Here is a 24,300-nt window from a genome sequence, read left to right as displayed (position 1 = left end):
TACGGCCTATAAGCTAAAAGAACTAGTACAAAATTATCATGCATGTACAGCAAAATAAAAATTAATAGCAGAATAACCATTCAAAATACAATACCAAAAAAAGGGTGAATTGCTTGAGGTTTCTTGGAAGAAGTAATTTTCTCCGAAGATTCTTCTTTACTTTCTTCAATATCATCAGATTTAATTTTTGAAGTCTTATTTTCATCTTTAGTTGAAGAATCTTTTTTAACCACCTCTTCTTCATATGTTTCGATGCTTGGAAATTGCTTCGTTGAATCTTCTTCAAAACTCGTTTCAATAGCATTTGAAGCTTTCATAGATTTGCGTGCTAAAGAAAAAATAAACAATTATATAACTAGATGAATATCCGTTCTTTACACGATGCTAAAAATAAGTAGATAATCATTAAATCAGCATTCATGAACACTATAAAAAAATGCACAAAACTAGAAGGCACATACCAAAACAATTGAAAAAAAAAACTTAAAAATTTGCTATTCTTATTTAGTGTTATTAGTTGCGGAACCTGCAACTGACTTTATAGGTCAAGCAAAGCAAATTTTAAATATTGTAATTTTTCTATTTTCATTTGAGAATAACGAAGTAAAAAAAAAAAAATTTCTGCAAGAATATTCATTCTATTTTTTATTAATTTTTTTTGGCAGTTATTGCTATTGATATAAATAGTCTTTAAAATCCGATATTTTTTAATATGATTATTACAAGAGCAGAATCTTAAAAAGAAAACACGCATATGTAATCCCTTTTTTTTTTTTAAAGAGTTCACTTTCGTGTGATTTTGCGGTCGATCTTTTTTCTTTCGGTAGTTACAGCGACACTGATATAAAAGAAAATGCAGATGATTTCAAAGATAGCGTCAGTGATGTTTTCTTGCTTATAGCTCTTGTCCGCGCCCTCATTGGCGAGATTGTAATGCGCCAAGCGTAGCTTTCTAACATTCTTTTCTCATTCAATAAAAAATTACCAAACGTAACAGTCCACTTGACTCTATTAGCTCCGACAGCTCTCATTAATCAAAACAAAGAAGTTTATTGGATGTTCATATATATTTAATTATTTATCAACAGTTTATCAATGTGAGCATGGTAGCATAGGTAAGCTACATCACCAAATTAGCATTTCTGAAATAATATGATACAACCTGTTTCTTTTTTTTTTAAATTAAGCTTTTAAAATATATTTCTATAAAAATGAATAATTTAAAATCAACAGTTTTTGAAAAGCAAAATTAAAATGAAGAAATAGTACTAAACCGCTTAGCAGATAGGTCAAAAATTGCAATGCTATTATAGATGTCAATTATACTTGAATAATTTTAGTAAAAGGTACTAATTGGAATAAAAAAATTAACTAAGTACTAAAGGGAAATCATAATGGAAAAATGATACTATTTCATTTAGTACAAGTGCAGTAAATTGCCATACTGTTATTGACACATATGATGCTTATTTAATTTTGGTAATAGTTATTATAACTGAAATAAAAAAAATAAACTATGTATTATGTAGAAAAATGAATGGAGAAATGGTACTAATTCATTGAGAAGAAAAGTTGAAAATCGTGATACCATTTTGGGCACCAATGACGTTTTATTAATTTTGGTAACAGAAACTAATTAAAATAATACTAGAAACTAAGTACTAAAAAGCAAAACTTATTGGAGAAATAAAACTAATTCATTTAGAAGGAACATAAAAAAAGCCATAGTATTAGTGACATCAATGGTGCTTAATAATTTTGGTAATAGGTACTTTTGATATCATGGTAACAAACATATTAATGTAGATAAAATTAGTATATTTAATACCAATTAAAACTGATTAATACTGTGCAGTTTTAAATTAGAGGTGTTTTGTTTACTTTTGTTTAATTGTTTACTTGAGGTTAATTTAAACCATTATAAGCTGGTCTCTAGCAATAATGAAAAATAATACTAAATAAAATAAAAAAAAATTGGAATTATTTTAACTTGTGCTGTTATATGTCTGAATCTTGTGCAAGATTTGTTGTTCAGTACTGATTTATTGAATTTTAATTTTTTTTTCCAACCTGCACTGAGAATGGGATATTCAGCTAGTATGATATAAAAATTTTGATTAAAAAGCATCATATATATTTTGAATAAAATAATTCTAAATATATTCTAAAGCTTCACTTCAAAAAAGTAAAATTCTTCAAAACTCATCAGAAATAACTGATACAGTCTAATTAACTACTAATCAAAAATATTTGTGAATAACATATCTGTGAAAATATGAGTTATAAGACAGCCCAACACTGAGGATTCAACCTGACATACTGTAAATGATGTGCGTAAGAATCAACTCACACCAAACTTTGCAGTTATAAAGAGAAATTACTAGAAGCTGGAAAATATAATTTCTGATTCAGTTCACAAAAATAAAAAACAAAAATGTTTTAGAATAATAGCATGCCTGCCAACATTTTACATCAGGCATAATCATGTAAGTCTCAAAATTGGAAATAATGTAGGCACTTATATTTAGAAAATTAAAAAAATATGTATATGAATCAATCTAAAAGAGATTTTTATAAACCATTATATAACTAATTTATTTTATAACCGTTGTTGAACAGACGAACCAATTTTTTGGGTTTACGACTACTAATACTCTGCAGCTTTTTAACTTTGAACCATATCCAGAAGACAAAGGAACTCCTGGATCAAGTATTAGAAGAAATTTGTCTTCGTGGAGGACTTTTTGAAGAAACTAACCTGCATTTGAGTTACATGGAGATGGAAACCATGAAAAACTCCCATGGTTAGTATGAAGGCAAGGGGACTTGTTCATAATTCGTCTACCACTGAGGATATTTTTACTTAAACTATTAACACTCAATATACTGCAGTGGGGCAATAGTACTATGTGTTGAGGAATACGAGAAGTATTTTTGAAATCAGCGGATATTTTAGCTCAATTTTTTCACAAATTTTATCAACAAATACGGAGAAATTTGAGAATATACAGGTAAACAGGAGGTAGTTGTAAAATACAGGATACTTCGTAGTTATGTAATAATCTCTTGGTATAACAAAGATAGATTTAATTGATTATTTTGTTGCCAAATTAAAGTTAACACTAGTTTAGAACTAAACGATCTAAGTGATTTTTTTTCATCCATTAAGAGATATAACTTTTTCCCTGAATTAAAAAAAAAAGTTCAAGGTATTTAAGAAATTAAGTCTATACTACAAATTTATTTTATTTTTCAATATCTATATGCAATACATTCATTTTATTCTTTCAGAACAGTCTGGCAGCAGTTAATCCACATTTTACAGTTTTCTGTTAAGAATTGTGTTAAAGAGATTGACAATTCTGTATAGGAACAGAAAACATGAAAATAAAAATTTGAAAAACACATACTGAAATTTTAACTTAAAAAAAAATCCAAATTAATACCTAGATTCCAAATTAATATATTTATATATATATATAAAAGGATAGTCTTAAACTTTAATATAAAGTTCCAAATTCTAATAGCAACACCATTAATTTTATCCATTAACTGCAGAGAAACTGAATTAAGGAAGATTTTTTTCCACTGAAAATTCCTTCCCAGCATTGAAATACACAAAAAAAGAAAAACAATTTGCTTAAAAAGTATAGTGAATTAAAAACATTTACATACTTCCTACAAAAGATTTAAATCGATTTATTTTAATTATTAGTAATAGAAATGAAATTCTGAAAAATAGCAAAACAGTGTTTCCCAAACTTATGACTTTTGTGTACCCTTTCTAAATTTTTCGTAATGCTGTGTACCACTAATAAAAAAATGAACGTATTTTTTACTATAAAAAATGTGCAATAAAGTTAAAAATCACAACTGGCTGTTGATACCACTAATTATTAACTGTTAACTCTGCAAAAAAAAAAATAGTCAATAGAAAAATACATAATCATAAATTTTCATGGCTAGCTTTATTTTTAAATAAAAAATTTTGAAATTTTCGTTTGTTGCAAGATATTTCGCATAAGAACACGTACCCCTGCTAAACTGTTCCCGTACCCCTGGGGTACGTGTACCACACTTTGGGAAACACTGGCTTAAAGAGTAGCAGAGCTACTGATAATCTTTAGCATGCAACCATTAATTAGCAACAAAAGGAAAAAAAAGAAGTAATAATACAAAATAGAAAAGAACAAAGCAACAATAAAAGTGCAAAAAATTACTTTTCCCTCATTCTAAGGTACTTGAAATTTATACTATGTTATTTAATTAAATATAGATATTTGTTATATCAATAAAATTCAAAAATATCTTCAAAAACTTTATATAATCATGATAAAATAACTAGTTTTTGATAAATATTGCAGAAAAAATTGGGAAAATTATGAATTTTTTTGTTATTTAGAACGACAATCGAAAAGCAAAGAAAAAATCTCTTTTAACAAGATAGAAAATTAAGCACTTTTTACAAACCTCGAATAGATATATGCACCTTTAAGGGCTTTTAAAAAAACGAACAAGGTGGCCACAACACTACAATTTATATTAAAGTACAATATTATACTCACAACACTACAATTAAGTTAGATTTTCAGATATGATTCAAATTTATGAGAATCTTGCAATTTTTCATGTCCAAGGAGAAAAAAAAGCTGAAATTACAGATTTTACAGGGTTCCCACTCATTTTTTTAAAAAAAATTCAAGGACTTTTCAATGACTTTCAAAGACCTAATATCAAATTTTTCAAGGACTTATTCAGTATTACAGTTACATGCTAAAGTACGTGTCAACCAGATTTTACAATTACACAGAAGCAGAAATTGAATATTTTTAATGCACAATGCTTATTTGGCAACAAAAAAAATTTAATTAAATTTATCAGCTAATAATACAAATGGTTGATAGTTACATTGCTGTTTCAAATCACTTTGGAAAATTTCAGTTGACGAAAAAAANATACTAGCCCAACATTTAAAAACTAGCATCAGTGAAACTTTTCACGAAAAATTTAATGATGTGCATTAGAATTAATGTAATTGAATGAATGAATGATACATATTACATTAAACAAGCATAGTAAAGAATTGATAAAGTTTGTGTATGGTTATTAAAATATAAATACTTTTTTTTAATATGTTAGATCAAATTTTAGGTTACAGGAAATGTATATAATTAGATAAAATATCAAAATATATCCATTTAACATCTGTTTCAATTTTAATAACAAATTATCTATTTTATTACTTCAGAATATCAGTAATGTATTTTGAACATAATAAAATCTATCATAGAACAATATTTTACAGATACCTAACTAAGACTTATCAAGCTTCATTTTCTTTAAAATGTATCTATAAAATGTGAAGCGTGATTTTTAAAACAATTTTGTGAACAAGCATAATTTTCACTAAACGTAATTTTTTAATTGCATTTATACGAATCTAGATATACTATACGTAAATCAAAATTATAGGAAAGGTGAAGTCTTGAAGATTGCGTAAATTACATATCACAATGTGCGATTTTTAAATAGAAATGCGGTGTATTTATTTTAAATTGGAACAATATGAATAGCAAATGATACAAAACGCACGAACTAACAAGATGCAAATCACAATGTGTGATACATAAATCATTTTAATGTAAATTCTGTTGTGTGATTAACCAATAGTTTTCACGTGAATAGTGATCATTATGATGCAAATTGCAATTTGTGGTTTAAAATGTGCTTAATATAGAACAGCTATGTGTGATTCTTAAATCATTTTGATGAGAATTGTGAGTGGTAATTCTTAAATCTCTCTTTTGTGAATCGCAATGCGTGATTTGTAAACTACTAGAATGAGAATTGTGAGGCATGATTCTGAAATTACTTAAATACGTATCACGTTATATGATTCAGAAATAACTTTAATTGAAATCATGATGTGTGAATCCTGATGAGTAATTTGCAAATCACTTTAAAGTAATATTCGATATGTGATTCATTGATCACTTTCAGTTAAACCACAATTCGTAGAACATTTTATGTGAATTTCTGATCCATAAATCAAGAATCAGTTTAATGTGAATCACGATGTTTATTCATAATCAATGAAACCTGTAGAACTAAATTTTATTTATTAGCAGTAAAAACTAAATGTAAAAATTTGATTATAAATGATAAAAAATTTATTATTTTTCGTCGTAATAATGAAGTTAACACATTGAACATATTTCTAAATCAACCTAATACAATATATCATTCGTTAACTATGACTGCAAAACGTAAAATTTGCTAGAAATTTCAGCCTTCAAAACATCAGTACATAAATTAAAAGAACAAATAGGATAACAATATTAACCTGTCATAATAATGAAGTTAACACGCTGAACATATTCCTAAATCAATTAAATACAATATATCATTTGTAAAATATGACCGCAAAACATAAAATTTGCTAGAAATTTCTGCCTTCAAAACATCAGAGAGAAGAACAATAACCTGGTGCGAAAACTCTAAGAGAGAAAATTTTTGCATCTTCTTTAACCCTTTTACACTTCAAGCATTAAAAATTGCATCTATCAAAATTTCTATAATTTTCCTTTGAATTTATTTATTTTTTTACTGCTTTTTTGTAAGAAAGATTAGTATTATTTTAATTCCTAACAAATCAAGCACTTTACAAGTACCCTATGGCAGAATTCAAGGACTTTTCAGGGCTCTGATTTTTTTCAACAAAATTCAAGGACTTTCAAGGTTTTTCAAGTACTGTGGGAACCCTGTTTTATGAGTATCCATTTTGCATTGGCCCCGCAATGGACTGATCATTAAGATACAGTTCCCAGCAGATCATCGAAGTCAAGCATCACTGGCTGAGGTCAGTGTGCGTGTGGGTGACCACTTGGATCAGTCTGCGTAGGGACCAAGGGTGTGCGGTATGGGTCCTTGCTAAACTGTTCTACCGTAAAGAGCTCGACTTCAAGTGCAGGCCGAAGGGGTACCGAAGCAGGGAGCCATCCCCTCTGAAGAGGATCAAAATTGTGATGGCATGTCTTCGGATCATCCTCAGGGATGTTTCCCAGATCGTCACCAATAGCCCATTGTACAGCTCTAGTGCGACGTAAATGAACTACAACAACAACAACAGTTTTGCATTGAAAAAAGGGAGGACTAGGGTGTAATATAAAATGTTTCAGATAACATAGTAAATATTAAACATAAATTATTATTCAAGGAGCTTTGCACTAAAATAATTTTATTTTCAAGTGAAATTAAGGATATTTATTATATATGGGATATGATACCAAAACTTCAATCTGGGAGACTTGGTGGCTACACTTATACATGTGAACAAATTTAAGGTATTTACAGAAACAATGCTAAAAAACGTATCTACCTGTTTTTCTTTTAGGCGGTGGAGGCAGTTTAGAGTTTCTATTACATAAAATTGACGAAGAAGGTGATTGAGAGTTAACTCTAGAATCTGATAAATTGCTGAGCACATTGGTTTTCCCAGGGGAATTACCTTCAAGTTTGATCTAGAGAGTAAATGACAATAAAAATTATTCTTAACAAATAATGTAAACAATGATTAAAATTTGGATATGAATAATAAAAAGGAATTAAAAAATATGAAACATTAAAATATAGCAAGCAAAATAGGAATAAGTAAAAAAAAAAATACCTTAAATAAAAGGTCAGAAACCAAAAACAAGCAAAAACGAAATTCTAAAAACACGTATGTTAGCATGTCTTTAGAATTTCGTTTTTGATTGTTTTTGGTTTCTAACTTTTAATTTAAATTGTTTTCATAAGACAAAATTTGGCTTCAGCTGCTTTTAGCGATTTTTCATTTTGACTCATTACTTTAAGTTTTTTTCTTATAGTTGTTTTTTTTTTTTAATATTTGCTTAAATCAATTTCATACTTTGATAAGTAAAAAAAAATAATAAAAAATTTTAAGGAAAGATTTTTTTTTAAAGAAAATTTCACCTCACCAAGTTGATTGAGAAATCGACCACTAAAATATTTATAATCTAGATGTTGATACTCAAATGATACTAGAAAAGATGTTGATACTCAAATGAAAAGCAAATTAATTAGAACTTATTTCTCTACCAACTATTGTATCTATCAATCAAATTAACAAAATATTTTTCTTCAAGGGAAACATTTGGAAGACAATCACACACAGAACTACTTCTTATAAATATACATTTTAAAACATAATTGGCTGGGTTAGTGGAGAAAAAAAACAACACAAAAACCATTCAGCTTTGTCTGGAATATTACTACTAAAACTCATAATTTATGGAAATAAAACGAATAAATTTGTATTATTTGTGCAAATTAAATGTTTCCAAATCTGAGAAGTTATTTTTCTTTTTTAATCCAATATTTCACAAAGTGGTTTAAATGAGAAAAAAATTTGTAACATTTAATTGAAAACGAGACCAATTTTTGCCACTCCCTAAAATAACATGATGTTTTAACAGTTATTCCCTGCACATATTAATACACAATATGTTAAGACACAATCACCATGCCCTAGTATGAGCTGTAACTATACTAGTTATAATTGGTGGAAAAATTAAGAGAAAAAAGCTGAATATACTTAAAACAAACAATGTTATAATAAATGAACCAGATTAATATCATTTTGGGGAAATAGTAGTAATCGACAATGTCAACCTTGTTCTATGAAAAAGTACCCCACCATAGAATCGAGTTAACATGCCTTATATACTGGTGAATTGGAATTTTGCAGTGGTAGGCACACTACAGTACTCCCACACCAGAATAACATCTGTGATAGAATTCGAAGAACTGATACCACTAGTCGATTCATGGATGTTTTGTGAGAAGCCGGGAGAGCTGTATTAAGATCACCGTACTTCTGAGTGCTAATCGAGACAGTGATATTAAGTTCATTGTCAATGTCGTTCGTGTCGCCATCAGCAGTAGAGTGTATACAGGCCAGAGTTGTGTATGATCGAGAGTGAGTAGCAACAGCGCTAAGAGGACAATGTCGCAGTCACAAGTCAACTGCTCGACATGGAGGATCCATCGAAGTAGGCATGTTCAGATCGAAATGGGCGATTCCGCCAAGGTACGCATGTTCATATCACATCCGGGTCACCAATGTGGGGATATAGAGGTTATAGACAGTGTCAACCTTCATCTTTGAAAAGGTACCCCACTATAGAATCGAGTCAGCATGTCTTGTATACTGGTGAATTGGAATTGAAATTTTGTAGTGGTAGACACACTAACAATCATCCGTAAATCCCATTTTCAGTGGTTACCATTTTTTAAAAAACAAAATTCCCTGCTATTTTGGGTAATTCCCTGTATTTTCCAGGCTTTCCCTGTGAAGTGATAACCCTGTAAATATATACCTTTTTTGAAGAAGACTCTTTCACATTTTGCAGAGAATCTTCACTTGATAACAGTTGTTTTCTATAAGTACAAAAATAAATATATAAAAATTGAGAAGACAATGTGTTAAGGTTTAAAACATCTTAAAAAATGATAAATAAAATTCAATAGTCAGGATGAGTAATCAAAACTCTCTTGCACTGTTTTTAAAATCCAGTACATAACCAATAAAATATAAAATAAAAAACTATATTAAACAGGTAATGAATACAAAAGTGGGATAGATATATTAGAGTCATGCAAAACGTCTGCCAACCGTCATAGTAACAGGCGTATTTGTACCAGTTACTATGACGGTTGGCAGACTTTTTGTAATTTAAATTTTCAGTTAATAAAACCAACAGTCACTAAAAGTTTTTATAATTTAAAAGTTTGTAAAAGCAATATTATAAATAACATTTAGTGTTATATTGATAAGTTATGACACTAATTAATAATTCAAATAAAAAGATTTTTTAATTAATTATTTTGATCTCTTGAAAAAAATATGTTATGATTCCACAAAGAACATAAGTTAGTTTCTTCCATAAGATGAAAATAGTATGTCAGCAGAAAATTGAGTTTCAGAAAATGGATGTTACTATTTTTACTCTGTTAACAATGTTTAATTATGCAGCATCAATATAATATTAAAAATAGCATCGATAATACCAGAAAATATCAGGATTGGCTTTTTACAGACAGAAACTGGTTATAACCAGTAAAAACTGGCTAAAACAATAAAAACGTTTATAGTTGCTAAATGACATTTAAGTAAACTAAAAAATTTGACTTCATTTCGTCATTCTAAAAACGTGATATAAAATAATTCAATGTAAAAAAAATTTATAAATTACAAGACTGAAATTTCTGAAGCAATAATTGTTGAAAATTACAACAATGATTAACGTAATCTTCTAGTAATTGTAACAAACTTCTCAGTTCACAGTTCGTAAATATATATATACTTTTTAACATTCAATATAAAAAGTGTAGTATGTGTAATATTTATATGAAAAAGTAATATAATTATAAATACTGGATTTAAGTTTTTATTATATTAAATTCCATAATTGAAAAACTTATTCTCATTGAACTTTTTACGTAACTAAATGAAGTCACTCACAAAAAGTTTTTTTTCTTGAAAGTCCTGATTTGCATGGCGACGGTCAACAATCCAATCATGTAAATACGATTAGTCTTAATCTTTTCTACTTATGAGAAGTCATATAACTGGATAGATTCAAGACTCAAATGTAAACATTAACTTATCTTTTGTTAGGTACAGACTATTGCAGAATGTAATATTTGATTTTGAATGGCGGTAATATATAAATGTATTGGTACTTGATTAACATTTAATTGCTTTTCTTACGCATTATCCGTTGTATGTCAGCAATTACTTTCCCATCATTTTCTGAGTTTCTATTTTAAATGCGGCAAAAAGTTTTTTTTTTTGTCATACCTGTATTACCCGGTTTCCACGAGTGCAACTACAGAAAAATGTCAACCCTGAGTGATTTCAATTAAGTTAGAAAAAATCACAAGCATTTTTAAATAAACCAAACATATTGCCATTTTTATTAAAATTAGAATATTTTAACTATTATGTAAACGAAACATGTCAAAACAGAGACATAGTTGCAATATTTTCACTTTATATTTTAGAATTCTATTCTATCTCTGATCTGATATTCTATTACTGCTTTTACTGGAGAATTCCTCCCCCCTTTTAACACAAGTCAAAAGCTTCAATTAATATCTCATTTTGAAAAAGGGAAAATTAAGTACATTTTAAAAACAGCCAATAAAAAAAGCACCTTTAAGAGCTTCTAAAAATGAAAATAAGCACCTTTAAGCACTTTTCAAAAACGCTACGCACTCTGTTAGAGTGTGAAGTACTAAATAAAAAAATGACTGAAGAAAAATAAGAGAAGATTACAAGAAAAAAAATTTATAAATACAACAAGTATTTTTCAGATTTTAGTAGTTATTATAACTGAGTATAATTTATTTATTTGTGTGATTGAGTGAAGTAATATTTTGAGATATGCTGAGTTCATATTACTTACCCTATCAGTTTTGTTGAAGAGTTATTACTTTGAAGACTTTCTCCAACTTCCTGACCTGTATTGAGAAACATAATGCTCTAGTTTCATTGTGAAAGAAATATGCACCAAAATAAATAATTGACTTTTTCAGAATACACATCAAAATAATCTGACATTTTTTATGAAAATGTACCAAAATATGTGAAATATGCCCCCCATTTATCGAATAAATAATTTAACTTATATTTAATAACTGAAACGTTTGTTACAATTATGTTGTTATTTCAAATTTGTTTTAACACACTAGCAATATTATAAAAATAAATGGTAACAAAAAATTATTGATAATATATATATTTTAAGATTCAAAACCAATAAAAATATTCTGAAAAATTTTAAAGTATAGGTTGGGATTAAAATGTGTTAAACTAATAACATTAAACTTAAAATCTCTTCTTTTATTGTATAATCCAATGAAAATTTTGTGTATTTGTGTAGAAACAAGTGAAAGGCATGTGACATGTGATCATGACAAACAATGATATTTTTTTAAATTCTTTTTTTTTACTGAAGTTAATTTCCCTAATTCTAAGTTATGTGCCAACTAGTTAATTGCAATTCAAATGTTTAAGTACTTATACACTTACATTATATATCCGACCGTATGTATAGTTAATAACATGCAAGAAGTAGAGTTACGTCCATTTTAATTGAGATTATTTAAATTAATAAATGCTTAAGTATTATGTTTTCATTACGACTAATTAGTTTTCTTCTTAGGATTAAAAGTGCGATAGTTCCTTTATTGTAAGTTCAATTTCTAAAATCTTAGGTTGCGTATACTAACTAAAGTAAAAATCTTTACGATCTCAATCTTACATAGCTGACAACATGGATAGGAAAAAAGCCAGTAGATTTTAGGAAATAATATAAATTTCATGATTATTGTTGCAAAACATACTAAATATTTTACACATAGGGAATTTTAGGAACTTTTGTAGTCATCAAAATAGAAAAACTGCAATACTTTCCAGTCATGATTTCACATTAAATGATCTTGAAATGTTACGTATTATGTTTAATCATAATTTTGAATAATAATAGACATTTAATTCTTCAAAGATAGTTAACTGAATTTTATAAACAAGACTCACTTTATTATGCATTAGTGAGACTTATTTAAATATTCAAGCAAGCAATGATCTGCACAAAAATTCTATTTCAATCAGGATTTTTTAAGGAAACTTACTCAATTTTAGGGATTTTTCTAAAATGTACAAAAACCAGGAGGATTTTTACTAAAGCAATAGACCAGGAGAAACTGGCAAAATCCAGTAGAATTGGCAGCTATGATCTTATGAGTTTTACATCCAATTGTCAAAATTAGATACAACAGTTCTCGTCCAGCAATGTGAGTGCCCACTTTGAGAAGAGGGTACATAATGATTTATTCATAGAAGATTTATGGAGAATTGAAAAAATGTCCGCAATGAGAGGTTTCCCTATATTTTAAATAGATGTATATAAAATTTCATCACTTACTATCATCAACTTCCATTTTTTCTGATTCATTCTTAACAGTATTTGAAACCTATAAGAAATCGAAAGTTTTTCAGTGAAAGAATTTAAAAAACTAGGACCGTGGAAGAAAAAAAAATGAAATTTCAGCTTTAAGGACACATTTTAGATGATAGGGCAAAATATGATGCTTGTATAATCCTCCATAATAAAAACTTATTTGTTTTTTAAGTAAAAAAGCATTCAATATTTTTTTAAAAAAATATGCAAATAAATCCTTAGCTTTTCTACGCACATAATATTAGTATTTAAATGTAATTAATAGCATAAACAATATATAAATGCATAAATGAACAATGAAACTCATTAAAAATTAAATCTATGGAAAATTAAACACATTAAAACTTGTACATTCAATAGCAATACTTATAAATACAAGGGTAATTCTAAGTAAATACAATAAACTTATTAAAAGTAAATATCATACCCCATTTTGAGATTGATTTGACTCTTCATCACTATCTATAAGACGAGTTTTGCGCTTTTTACCTTGTTTTATTGGACTATCACTAAGTAATAAAACAATAACTTAAAGTTTGCATAAATAGGAAATGATAAGGTTTATGTAAATAAGAAAATTCAAACTAACTTACTTTTCCGTTAATTCAAAACCATTTTGTTTTTTTGATGAATTACTACAGTCAGCTGCAGAACCTTCTCTACAAAACATGTCATAAATATCAATGATAACTATTTTTGCTAAAATGCTGCATGATTATACAAGTCATTAAATAGCTTTGTAACTAGACAGTCATAAAAGCTTTTTTTTTTGGCTTAAATTTTTTTTTTTGGTTTATTGAAAAGAAAAGGTTAAATGGCATGTTTAGCCTCAAATTAAAAGTAATTCAGCAATTAAAAAATATTTCACAGGAATCCTTATTAACTATTGATTGATATTTTTTAAAGAACTCCAAAAAAATTACACTTTAGTACAGAAATATATGAACATGATACGAAAATATAATAACTAAGATGTTGAAATATGCAAATTTATTACTTTATAACTCCATTTGGCAAACAAGTAAATATTTTATAACTAAAAAAAAAAATTCCTTAATTGTTAGTATACATAAAAATGTCATAATTCAACATTATTTATATTAGTATAATTATTTAGCAGAATACAATTTGAAGCAACAATATCAATTAGTTGTCCTTAAAATAAACATTTCTAGTTTATTATTTATTGAATCAATACAAATTTTAATATAATTGGGTGTGAGACATTTTAATCAAAATATTTTTTAATAGAAAAATGTTTAAGATTCATAAAATGATGAAAAGAAATGAAACAGACAAATGGACTACATAAATATAAACATATAAAATTGTAAAGCTATGTTTTAGTATTAAAGATTTGAAAAATAATGAATAAATTACTTTTTTTTGTCACTTATTCATACATAGTCTTTAAATTTAACAATACCCTTATTGACGTACAGCACAATTTAATAAGTTAGACAAAAATATTTTAGATTAATATATAGAAATAATTAGAATATAATTAGAACAAAAATATTAAATATTTTTTAACAGACTTTTTTTAATATAATTTGAAAACTACAATGATTTTTTTTTTTTAACGGCGGGCAGTTGGAACTATTGTCCATTGGCTATAGAAAGTGCCAGAACTGCTAACTCTCTTTTCGTTACCCCGTGGGCAACTGCGGCGAAGCCACGGCGGTGGAGCAGTGTCGCGCACGTCACACTACCACAACCCATTTATAGGGCGGGTTACTTTCACACACAAAGGAGAAAGGGCATAGAACACAGATAGAGAGAAAGAAGCATCCATGCTTTGCCCGGGATTCGAACCCAGGACCTTTCTGATGCAAGGACAGCTCCCTGCCCCCTACACAGGCCGGTCGACACAATGAATATAATTACATTGCATATGCACTATACAAATTTATTTACAATGGCTGAAAATAATTCTACAATTAAAATGAAAAAAACATGAAATTTAAAAAGCACCTGTTATCCATTTTTACTTTTGAGTGCAGCTAACATAATGTATTTAAGTAGCTATCTAAAAATAAGTTCTGAGGAACTTGAATTCCTTCAATAATTAATTACATTACTTAATTTTAAAGACTATAAAACATCAGTTGTTTATTTTATTTTAAACATTTTTACGTGATATTAGGATTTAATTTTAAATTCGCTCTTATAAGTTAACAATCAGGAATGGCAAATTTCTTCCACAGTGGGAAAAACTGCTGAAAAACACTGGCTCACAGCCCGAAACTCTTAAGAAAGAAGTATCAAGTATGTAAAGAATTTTTTAGAACACTTTATAATAGAAATCTAGTTTATATAATAATAATACAGTACCGAACCCGTTATCCGGAAATCAGAAAACCGGAAAACCAAAAAACCGGAACGAAATTCCATAAATTTTCACGCCATTTTTTCTTAAATGTTTTTTTTCCTCATAAGATTTTATTTCTTTTTTGAAAGATGTTTACCTTACCATCACTTTGGAAATAATCATTAGTGTATTACTATTAGTTTTTTCTTCTTTTCAAGATTATTTCCAAATATTTTTATTCTTTAGTTGGGTTAAACAATAAAAAAAAGGCTTTTTGTAGCGATTCAGAAAACCGGAAAAATCAGTTATGCGGAATAGCGATGATCCCGACCGTTCCGGATAATCGGTTCCCTACTGTATTAATTTTTGAGCTATTTAATGCATCGTTTATAAATATTTAAAATTTAAAAAGCAGAAAAAATATTCACATTTTCATATGCATTTCTTAAAAAAATTTAAATAACTAGTTTGTCAATATTTTATATTAAACAGCCTAGCTTAATTTTATGATTAATGAAGAACTATTAAAAGAACAAAATCAAACTTTTACACCACTAAATTAACAAATTGCACATTGAATTCTCAATTATAAATAGAATACTGATTTTTATAATCAAATGAAGTATTAATACTCAAACCAACTCTGAAATAATATGATATATAGATTTCTAAATTTTCCATAAAATTAATTAATAAATAAATGTTTTATTAAAAAGTAAATAAAAAATTTAAACATTCTCTGTTACTATATTAAATTTAATTTGTTCAAAATTTGAGTTATTTTATAATATTTACTGTTAAATAATTGTAAGAGTCTTTTTTAATTTTTACCATTTTGTGCAGTTTTTTAAAATTTCTTTTCCAGTTACTCTCATTGTTCTGGAAAAAATAGGTTTCACCTGAACAAAATGCCAATCTTGTTTCAAACATATATATTTCTGTCTATTTCTGCTTTTAAAAATTGCAGATTTATGTTTATTTAAAATAATACAGATTACCAAAAGCAATTAAATTCCAAAATTGTAAATCTCTTCGTTTTTTTTTTTTTTTTGCAACTGAACGGAAAAATTAATATGAATAATAGAAAATATAATTACATGAAAAAAACTTTCTAAAAAACCGATTGGTTTAAACCCAATAAATCCTGCTTCAAGTTAATCAAATGATTACTTATAAAAATGTTCTATTTGAAAAATCATCATTAAACAAACCAATCCACAAATGGTCATTATCAAAAATACAAAAAAAACTTATAACCGTAACAAAACTTCAATCTGTGCATCATATTCTACAGAAAACTATGAAAAATTTACTCAATCCCTCAAAAAGACAAAAAAAAACTCCTCAATTATCCGATCTGCACAATTACAAAATTGTCAAATATAATCAAAACTTCAAATATCCACAACCAAATACAATCTCGCTTATGTTCTATGCCTTCTTTCATAACTCCATTTACATTTCGGCAATGACTATGTTTTAACTAACACCACATTATCATTTACCGCCAAACTTGGTGATGAAATCCAGAAAAACAAGTACGGACGTTTATACCTTGATATTTAGAAAATCAAATAAGTTTCTCAGAGTGAATAGAATATAGAATTTAATAGGAAGTAATGCAATTAAATAATGAAATAAAACAAATTCCTACATTAAAAAAAAAAGAAAAATAGTTTGCTTTGTTATCTGTACATTCCTGAAAGAACAAATAAGATTTATTTAGGATTCAAATAATTTTAAGAATGTATTATAAAATAGAACAAACTTTTCATTATGACCATTAAGTTCCGCTGATTCCTTAGAAGTTTCACTGAAAAAAATAAGACTGTTAGCAATAAAATTATTAGTAGTAACACTTTTAGCACTGCATACATTAAAAAGATTTAAAAAACACAATATAGCTGCAAGATAAAAAATCAAATTATAATAAGATATAGATTCTGGATAATAATATATATAAAAAACAAGCTAGGCATCAAGGAGAAACAGAAAGAAATTAATTACCTCCAGAAATCAATTTTAGAATTTTTTTTTATACAAAACAATATATGACATAATCAATACATGATATTGATAGCAAGTAAAGAATTTTTTTTTTTTCGGTCTTCAAATGGGAATGAATTATTCTCAGTCGTTTATTTAGTTCATATGTAATACATTCTTGGATCTCTTATCAGTTATAAAATTGATAACTAACAAATGAGGGAGGTGCCCACATGCCACTTATATCCTTGAAGGAGAAAGAAAGAAGTAGGGCTTTGAATAATTTATTGGCTATATAGGGGTGCACAACTTTTTTTAGTGAAGGGCCACTTCCACAGCACGTAGATTAATGAAGGGATGCACGCATATTTCGTCATGTTAGCGGCAAATATGATGATTTTTACTAAACATTAGTGTCCTAAGCAGTGTCTAACATTACTAAACATTACTAACATTACTAAACTTAACTTAACATTACTAAACATTAGTGTCCTTATCAGTAAACATAATAACATATTTGCAGAAAAGTAAATACTTTCAATTATTTGAATTTATTTAAAACTAAAAACACTGATACATTTTTTTAAAAAACTTTTTCCATTGGTGGTGTGATATAAATTCTAACCAAAAAGAAGCTTACAGAATGAAAGTGCAAAAAAAAGAAAAAAAATATGTATTTTATAGAGTAATATAAATTTGAATTAAATAATTCGATAAAAGAAAATTTATGATATTTAAACAAAACCAAATTAAAAGAAATTTTTACTGCGTTCAGAAGTTTCCGCGGGCAGCACATCAACAGTCAGCGGGCTGCATGTGGTCCGCAGGACATAGGTTGTGCACCCCTAGGCTATATGCATGATTTCTAAGCTGTTGTCAGATGTTTATGTTTAGTTTCATTATTGATATTTATTTCCAAAAATTAAGTATGCACAGTAACTCTTTATAAGAACTTATTCAAAAGCTTGGAACACTATTGTGTGCGTCTGCACGCGTGATGTCGAGCATTGCTCCCGATAGTACACTCATGTCTGCAATTACGGGCGAAGAGCCTTCTCTTCCGTAAGCATGCAGTGATAGCTGTGGCGATGATCGTTATCTTTAAACGATTTTTTTTTCACATTGTGATTCATCGTTTTGCTGATATGATGAATCCGTATGTGATTGAGAATCTGAGTGTCCAGCAAATCCTGTTGATTTTTTTACAATCAATCAAGCAGTTTAATGTTTTTTGTCCACTATTTTGTAGATATCCATGTCTTTGAATACTGAGAAATAATTATAAAAAAATGCAAAGTTTTATCCTTTAAAAAAAATGCAACTTATTATTTGCAAATTTACGCAGTACTAAAGATAAAACATTATTATACCGAACCATTGCAATGCATCGAAATATCCCGATGTTAGTGTGACGATACATTGAGATGCCATCGCCCAGTCCTAATGATTGTATTCTTTTAGTTTCACGAGTGTCAACATCTGGTTGTCACCTAAACTTGGCAATTACGTTAACACAGATGCTCATGCATAAGCTTTTCTTAAATAATTATAAACATACCATACCAAACCATTTAGCCTTTACAGCTAAGGTGAATAATAAGATATCATATATGTAACATTTAACATTAAATTATACATCTGCATCTTTACATATTAAGTGCAAAAGATGCATAGTGTCAGGTGGGGTAAAGTGGGTATAAAATATAGCTTTTTAAGAAGCTTAAAGCTATAAAGAAGGGACTCTATGACCAAACCATTACATTTATTTTACTGAAACTTTTAATGCATTTTATATACATTGGACTTATATGCATGTTTTGATATACCAATTTTAATTCAGAGTAGGGTAAATTGGGTACAGGGTTGGTACTCAAATCTGAAAAAAAAAATTCCCTGTGTTTTTGCTGTACATATACATTGTACATACATTATACACAATATATTAAGAGGAAACAACAATTACAGCTCTCTTGTGTGAGCTATATAGGACTAACTATATTTATTAGCTTTAATTGCTGGAAAAACAGCTGAACATACTTAAATATCCCATAGATTAAGCTTTGAGTGGTCACCATTTTCTAAAAGACAAAAATAAGAAACAAAATTCCCTGTATTTTCCCAGTTTGTAAAGGAAAAATCAAAATTCCCAGCAGTTTGACAGTTAATTTAGCTGATTTTTAAATTCCCTGTATTTTCCAGGCGTCCCCTGTGGAGTGGCAACCCAGGAGTATAATTCTAAATTCAGTATACATTTCACTAAAAACACATGTAAATGTTGTTTCAGAAATAAAGGTCTTTAAACGTATCATCAGGTTGAACTAATGTACATATGAAACATAATGTACAATGAAACATATATCGTATAAGTTTGTCATTAATTAATAGTTTGTCGGCATTAATTTTTTTATTGGTTTTTAAAACTGAAAAAGAAATGCTTGTCACAATCCCAGTAAATGTTTCTAAAAATATTAAACAAATTATCTCAATTTAAAAGGAGAAAATGAAGGTTTTTCAACATATAACCACTCTACCCTACTTGACCCTATAGATGTAAAATATAGCAGAATTAATACAATTGATATATTTGTAGAGTAAAACAAAGGTTTCTTAACATATAACCACTCTACCCTAAAATATAGCAGAATTAATGCAATTGAAAAGTTTTTAAAAGTAAAATAAAACTTATACCTTTTAAGGGAGAGTTTACCACTGTCATTAGATTTGTTGGACTGCAAAGACTTATCAGTCTGTTTGAAAAACGACCTGCAAACATAAAATATTAAATATACACTATATAATGTTATAAAATATTCCAGACTTAGATAAAATGAAAAACTTTCTACACACATTAATTAACTCCTGTAACTAGTTTCAAACATTTTGTCAAATTTTGTTGCAAAATATTGGATTTTTTTCATAAACTTTTTATATCTTTCTATTGATTCATACCACAGGGATCAGTTACTGCATTATGTCTATCATCTTTTATTGTATTTTAGATTTTTTATTGTGCTGTAACTACTGTCCAATAAATTTGCCATTGGAAACAAAAAAAGAAAAAACACTGGGATAAGTTTGGAAATAAAATTTGAAATCAAAAATTAAAAAAAGTCGTTCATAAAAACACTTTTTAAAGAGGGGGGAGTAAAAAATAAACACTTTTTAAAAACACCCAACGAAAAAAAAAAGCACCTTGGAGGAATTTAAAGAAGCGAAAATCAAATGAGCACCCATTAAAAAGCCACGCACCTTGTTAAATAATTGAAAAATAACTGAAATTTGAGTAGGAAGCATACATATGCTTCCTACTCAAATTTCAGTTATTATGTTATATATGTTTTAATAAATGAAGAACAGAATGTTATATATGTTTTAATAAAAAAAAATAGATGAGAGATTTTGTTTATTTCTTAAATTGTTAGAAAATGAATCTCAATGTGAGATTTTTAAATCACATGAATATGAGTCTCGATGCTTATTTTTAAAATCCCGTTACTACGAATCTCTATGTTTGATTTTAAAATAGTGCAAATTCCAATACTTAATTTTAAGTCACTTAAACCTGAATCATATAGTGGCTTTCAAATCACAAGAGAACAAAACGCGATATTGGACATAAAATAGTGAAAAGGCGAAATACGAAGCTCAATCTTAAATTGCGTAAATATGAATCATGATGCGTGATTTCAATTCATATGTATTAATTAATCAAGTAACTTATAATCGGGTTTGCATAGGTAGAAAAAATCATAAAAATTCATCTTTTTTTCAGGAATTCGAAAAAGACAAACTTTCCTGGAAGAGGAGAATATTTCTTTCTTAGTAATAGTAATAAATATTGCGCGTTGATGACAAATTTTTTGTTATTGACATCCATGCATATTATACAGTGCTGTACTAGACACTTAATTTAAAACTTGACTAATGTGCAAAAATAAAAACCCAATATTAAAAATTAATTAAATATATTATTAGTTTTGATGGGGAGATTTCGATATCCTGATCTGTGGCAGCATAATTGCCAAGTCTTGGCAACTTCCGGGCAGTGGCCCGAAAGAAGCTAAAAAAACATCACAGAATGGGACCAACTCGAAATGTATAACTCCGGGCAACTCGAAATCCATGAAAGGGATGAAACACTCAAATGTATAACTCGAGATATATGACCAAGCAAAAATATACATGTTTTTTTTTAAAAAAAAATGAAAATTTAAAATCTATTAGACGCCTTGGTGATTGTAGTTGGCGCTACAGATCAGGATACGGAAATATCCTCGTTTTGATCTTTTTCCCTTGATATTATTCTAAAATATTGGGGCAGAAGGTTTTACAAACAAATTATGCAAGTTCCTTTCAGCGATCATTTCACTCAACTCGGCATTAATCTAATTCCATAGTTTATCTCTAACATAACAAAGATGCAGACAACTTATAAATCTTTTAGGAAAGCTGCTCGATTCACTATTTTGAAACAATTAGGTTCTAAGAAGTCATGGATTTGCAATGAGAATCGGCTATTAAAACTTAGTTTAAATAGAATAATTAAAAAAAATTGTGCAATAAAATACAATATCAAATATCAGTTTTAATAAGATCCATAGAAACTCTAAGCAAAAGAAGGAAGTATTAGAAAATTATCTTTTAAATACGACGCTACAATAAATTTATGTTTAACAGGAGCTTCAAGAAGAAAAAATCAAAAGTTAAATAAATGATAAGGAAACACAAAACAAAAACTTACAGTATGGATTTCTGAGACATTTTAAGACAATCATAAATTATTATTAAGTTAAATGACTGAAATGCACATTACTTCAATAACATGAAGAAAAATATGTTAAAAAGCAAAATAGGCGCGAATAATTGCAAGAGTTTCAGATTCATTACCTTACTTATAGCTTACAAGGAAACTAAAGGAATAGATAGCAGCCTCTAGTATGAGGCGTGAAATTATTTTTTAACTGTAGCCGTGGTTTTATCACATGACAACTGCTGTTTTCTGTTTTCTTGTAATACTTCAGAGTTAAACAGTGAATTGAATCGTTCATTTAACTTAAATTGAATTATTTTGAAATCTAGTCTTTAATTGTATTAATACAATGGGTGCATCAGCAGTTCCTTTTGTGATTTTTACTTTATTCTGGTTATTGGTTGGAGGAGTTTTACCTTGGTTTGTACCTAAGGGAATCAATAGAGGGTACAATACTTTATTTACTTTTTTATTCATATTTTATTCATATTAAGATATATCATTCATATACTTTTTTATTCATATTCTACCTAATCTTACAGAAAAATTCCTAGTAAAAAAATACCTTGTTACTATACCTTATTACAGTATATTATACTTTCACTAGACCTTGAAGCTTTTAGTACTTCAAGCTTTTAATATCTTCAATTTTCTTACTATTTCTATCTCAATTTTTTATTTTAGAAAATCTCATTTTTAAGTTATTTTTCCTGTTTTCTATAAAAATATAGAAAATCGCCAAAACTGGATGGATGGGGGATTATAAATTTTTACAGATTTTCAGTTAAATGCCCTTAAAATAATCACTCCCGACTTGGTGATAGTTTTGTTGCAGATACCTCGAAAAAATTCTGCCACTGGATTAAAAATATATGTATAAAATTTCATGTTGTAGTTAAAATTCTGCTAATTATATCGTTCTGCTGGGTTTTTTTTCCTTGAAATTTTATATAGAAATTTCAAGGAATTTGGTTTTGTTTAGAAAGTGATCATTTTGTTTGTTAAATGCCAAAGTAAATGAATCTGTGATATTGTTTTTTTTTTTTTTGTGTGTGGCATAAGTTACATTTCATTTTTTTCTAAACAACACATTTATCCATGTTTTTGTAGATTTCTATTTCCATTCAAAAGTATTTGATTTGATATTAAACATACAGCTAAGTATTTAGTAATTTGAATGAATTTATTATAGAAATTAAGTTGTATTGAGTTTTTGTCAGAATAAGTGTACAAAAAATATTCTACTATTCTTGCCAGTTTCTATAGGGTCAAAACATTCAATAAAATTCTGCAGGAAATACTCTGTAAGAAAGAAAGAAAGAAAAAAAAGGAAGTGATATGCTATTTTATTAACTGCTTGTAAGGTTTTATGGTGCCAAAGTTTTCCAGATTTTAATATTTAATTCTTATTCCTACTCATTTATTTTTTCATTTTTCTAAAAACTCCATTCTCAGTGCATGCAAAAATTTTGCACTCAAATGATGATGGATCTGGGCCGGATTAACCTATAGGCACACTAGGCACGTGCCTAGGGTCTACAAAAAACTTGGGAGAAAAAAATTTAAAAAAAAAAAATCAAACGTAGTGAAATCAGAAAAACAGTTTTGTTTTTCTTGTTCCACTGCGTTTGATTTTTTTTCTTTTCACGATAAATTTCGCACTCAATAAATTCTTTTTATTCATAAATTTCATCATTAGGTTTTTTTTTTCTAAAAAAATTCCGTTGATCTTGCCTTGTTCCGGGTTTTAATATTTATGCTAGTGCCTTTTTTAACTATCGTTTCGGTTCGATAATTTTCAAGTGTTTTGATTTAGATTAATAAGTTTTCCTTTTATTTTATTGTTCCCCCTCCATTTAATTAGGTATGAAATATATTGCGTTATTTAATCATTGGTTTTGTTTATATAAGTTAATTTAGGAATTGTAATTATTTTTAAAAAATAAATATGAGAATTTTGTATTTTTTAAACTTGTTTTTCTTGTCTAAACTTGTAAATTTTTTATTCTTTTAAATGTTATATTTCTACCATTTTTTTTTCTCTTTAAAGTTAGGAGTACCTTTCTTTTTTCTCTTACTTTATGCATTACACTTTTTCCTTGTACTTCGGGTTCGATAAAACATCGATTAACGACACTTTTTGGTCGATCCAGAAAACCGGGAAATTCAGATATCCGGGATAGCGATGGTCCCGAGCATCCCGGATAATTGGTTCTCTACTGTAT

General features: G+C 27.9%; 2 protein-coding genes across 3 annotated transcripts in view; one reads left to right on the top strand and one right to left on the bottom strand.

Annotated features, from left to right (window-relative positions):
* The window catches only part of LOC107438179 (DNA ligase 1), a 65,345-nt gene extending 43,098 nt beyond the window's left edge, over positions 1-22,247 (bottom strand). The window contains exons 1-10 of one of the 2 annotated variants that reach the window (XM_043049995.2): positions 22,067-22,247; positions 20,014-20,088; positions 17,108-17,152; positions 13,622-13,687; positions 13,456-13,537; positions 12,993-13,041; positions 11,472-11,526; positions 9,381-9,441; positions 7,379-7,520; positions 95-328 (exon numbers count right to left, since the gene is read on the bottom strand). In XM_043049995.2, the coding sequence (XP_042905929.1) occupies positions 95-328; positions 7,379-7,520; positions 9,381-9,441; positions 11,472-11,526; positions 12,993-13,041; positions 13,456-13,537; positions 13,622-13,687; positions 17,108-17,152; positions 20,014-20,088; positions 22,067-22,086 (829 nt within the window). In that variant the 5' untranslated portion in view covers positions 22,087-22,247. The remainder of the gene's footprint in view (positions 1-94; positions 329-7,378; positions 7,521-9,380; positions 9,442-11,471; positions 11,527-12,992; positions 13,042-13,455; positions 13,538-13,621; positions 13,688-17,107; positions 17,153-20,013; positions 20,089-22,066) is intronic. The other variant, XM_043049993.2, reaches the window with a different exon arrangement.
* Positions 22,248-22,283: 36 nt separating this feature from the next.
* The window catches only part of LOC107438180 (V-type proton ATPase subunit e 2), a 6,191-nt gene continuing 4,174 nt past the window's right edge, over positions 22,284-24,300 (top strand). Inside the window, exon 1 of the mRNA XM_071178080.1 lies at positions 22,284-22,522. Within this exon, the coding sequence (XP_071034181.1) occupies positions 22,425-22,522 (98 nt within the window). The 5' untranslated portion in view covers positions 22,284-22,424. The remainder of the gene's footprint in view (positions 22,523-24,300) is intronic.

This window comes from Parasteatoda tepidariorum, chromosome 2 (genome assembly GCF_043381705.1).
Source record: "Parasteatoda tepidariorum isolate YZ-2023 chromosome 2, CAS_Ptep_4.0, whole genome shotgun sequence".
NCBI classification, from domain to species: Eukaryota; Metazoa; Arthropoda; class Arachnida; order Araneae; family Theridiidae; genus Parasteatoda; species Parasteatoda tepidariorum.
This window is presented reverse-complemented; position numbering and strand designations above follow the sequence as displayed.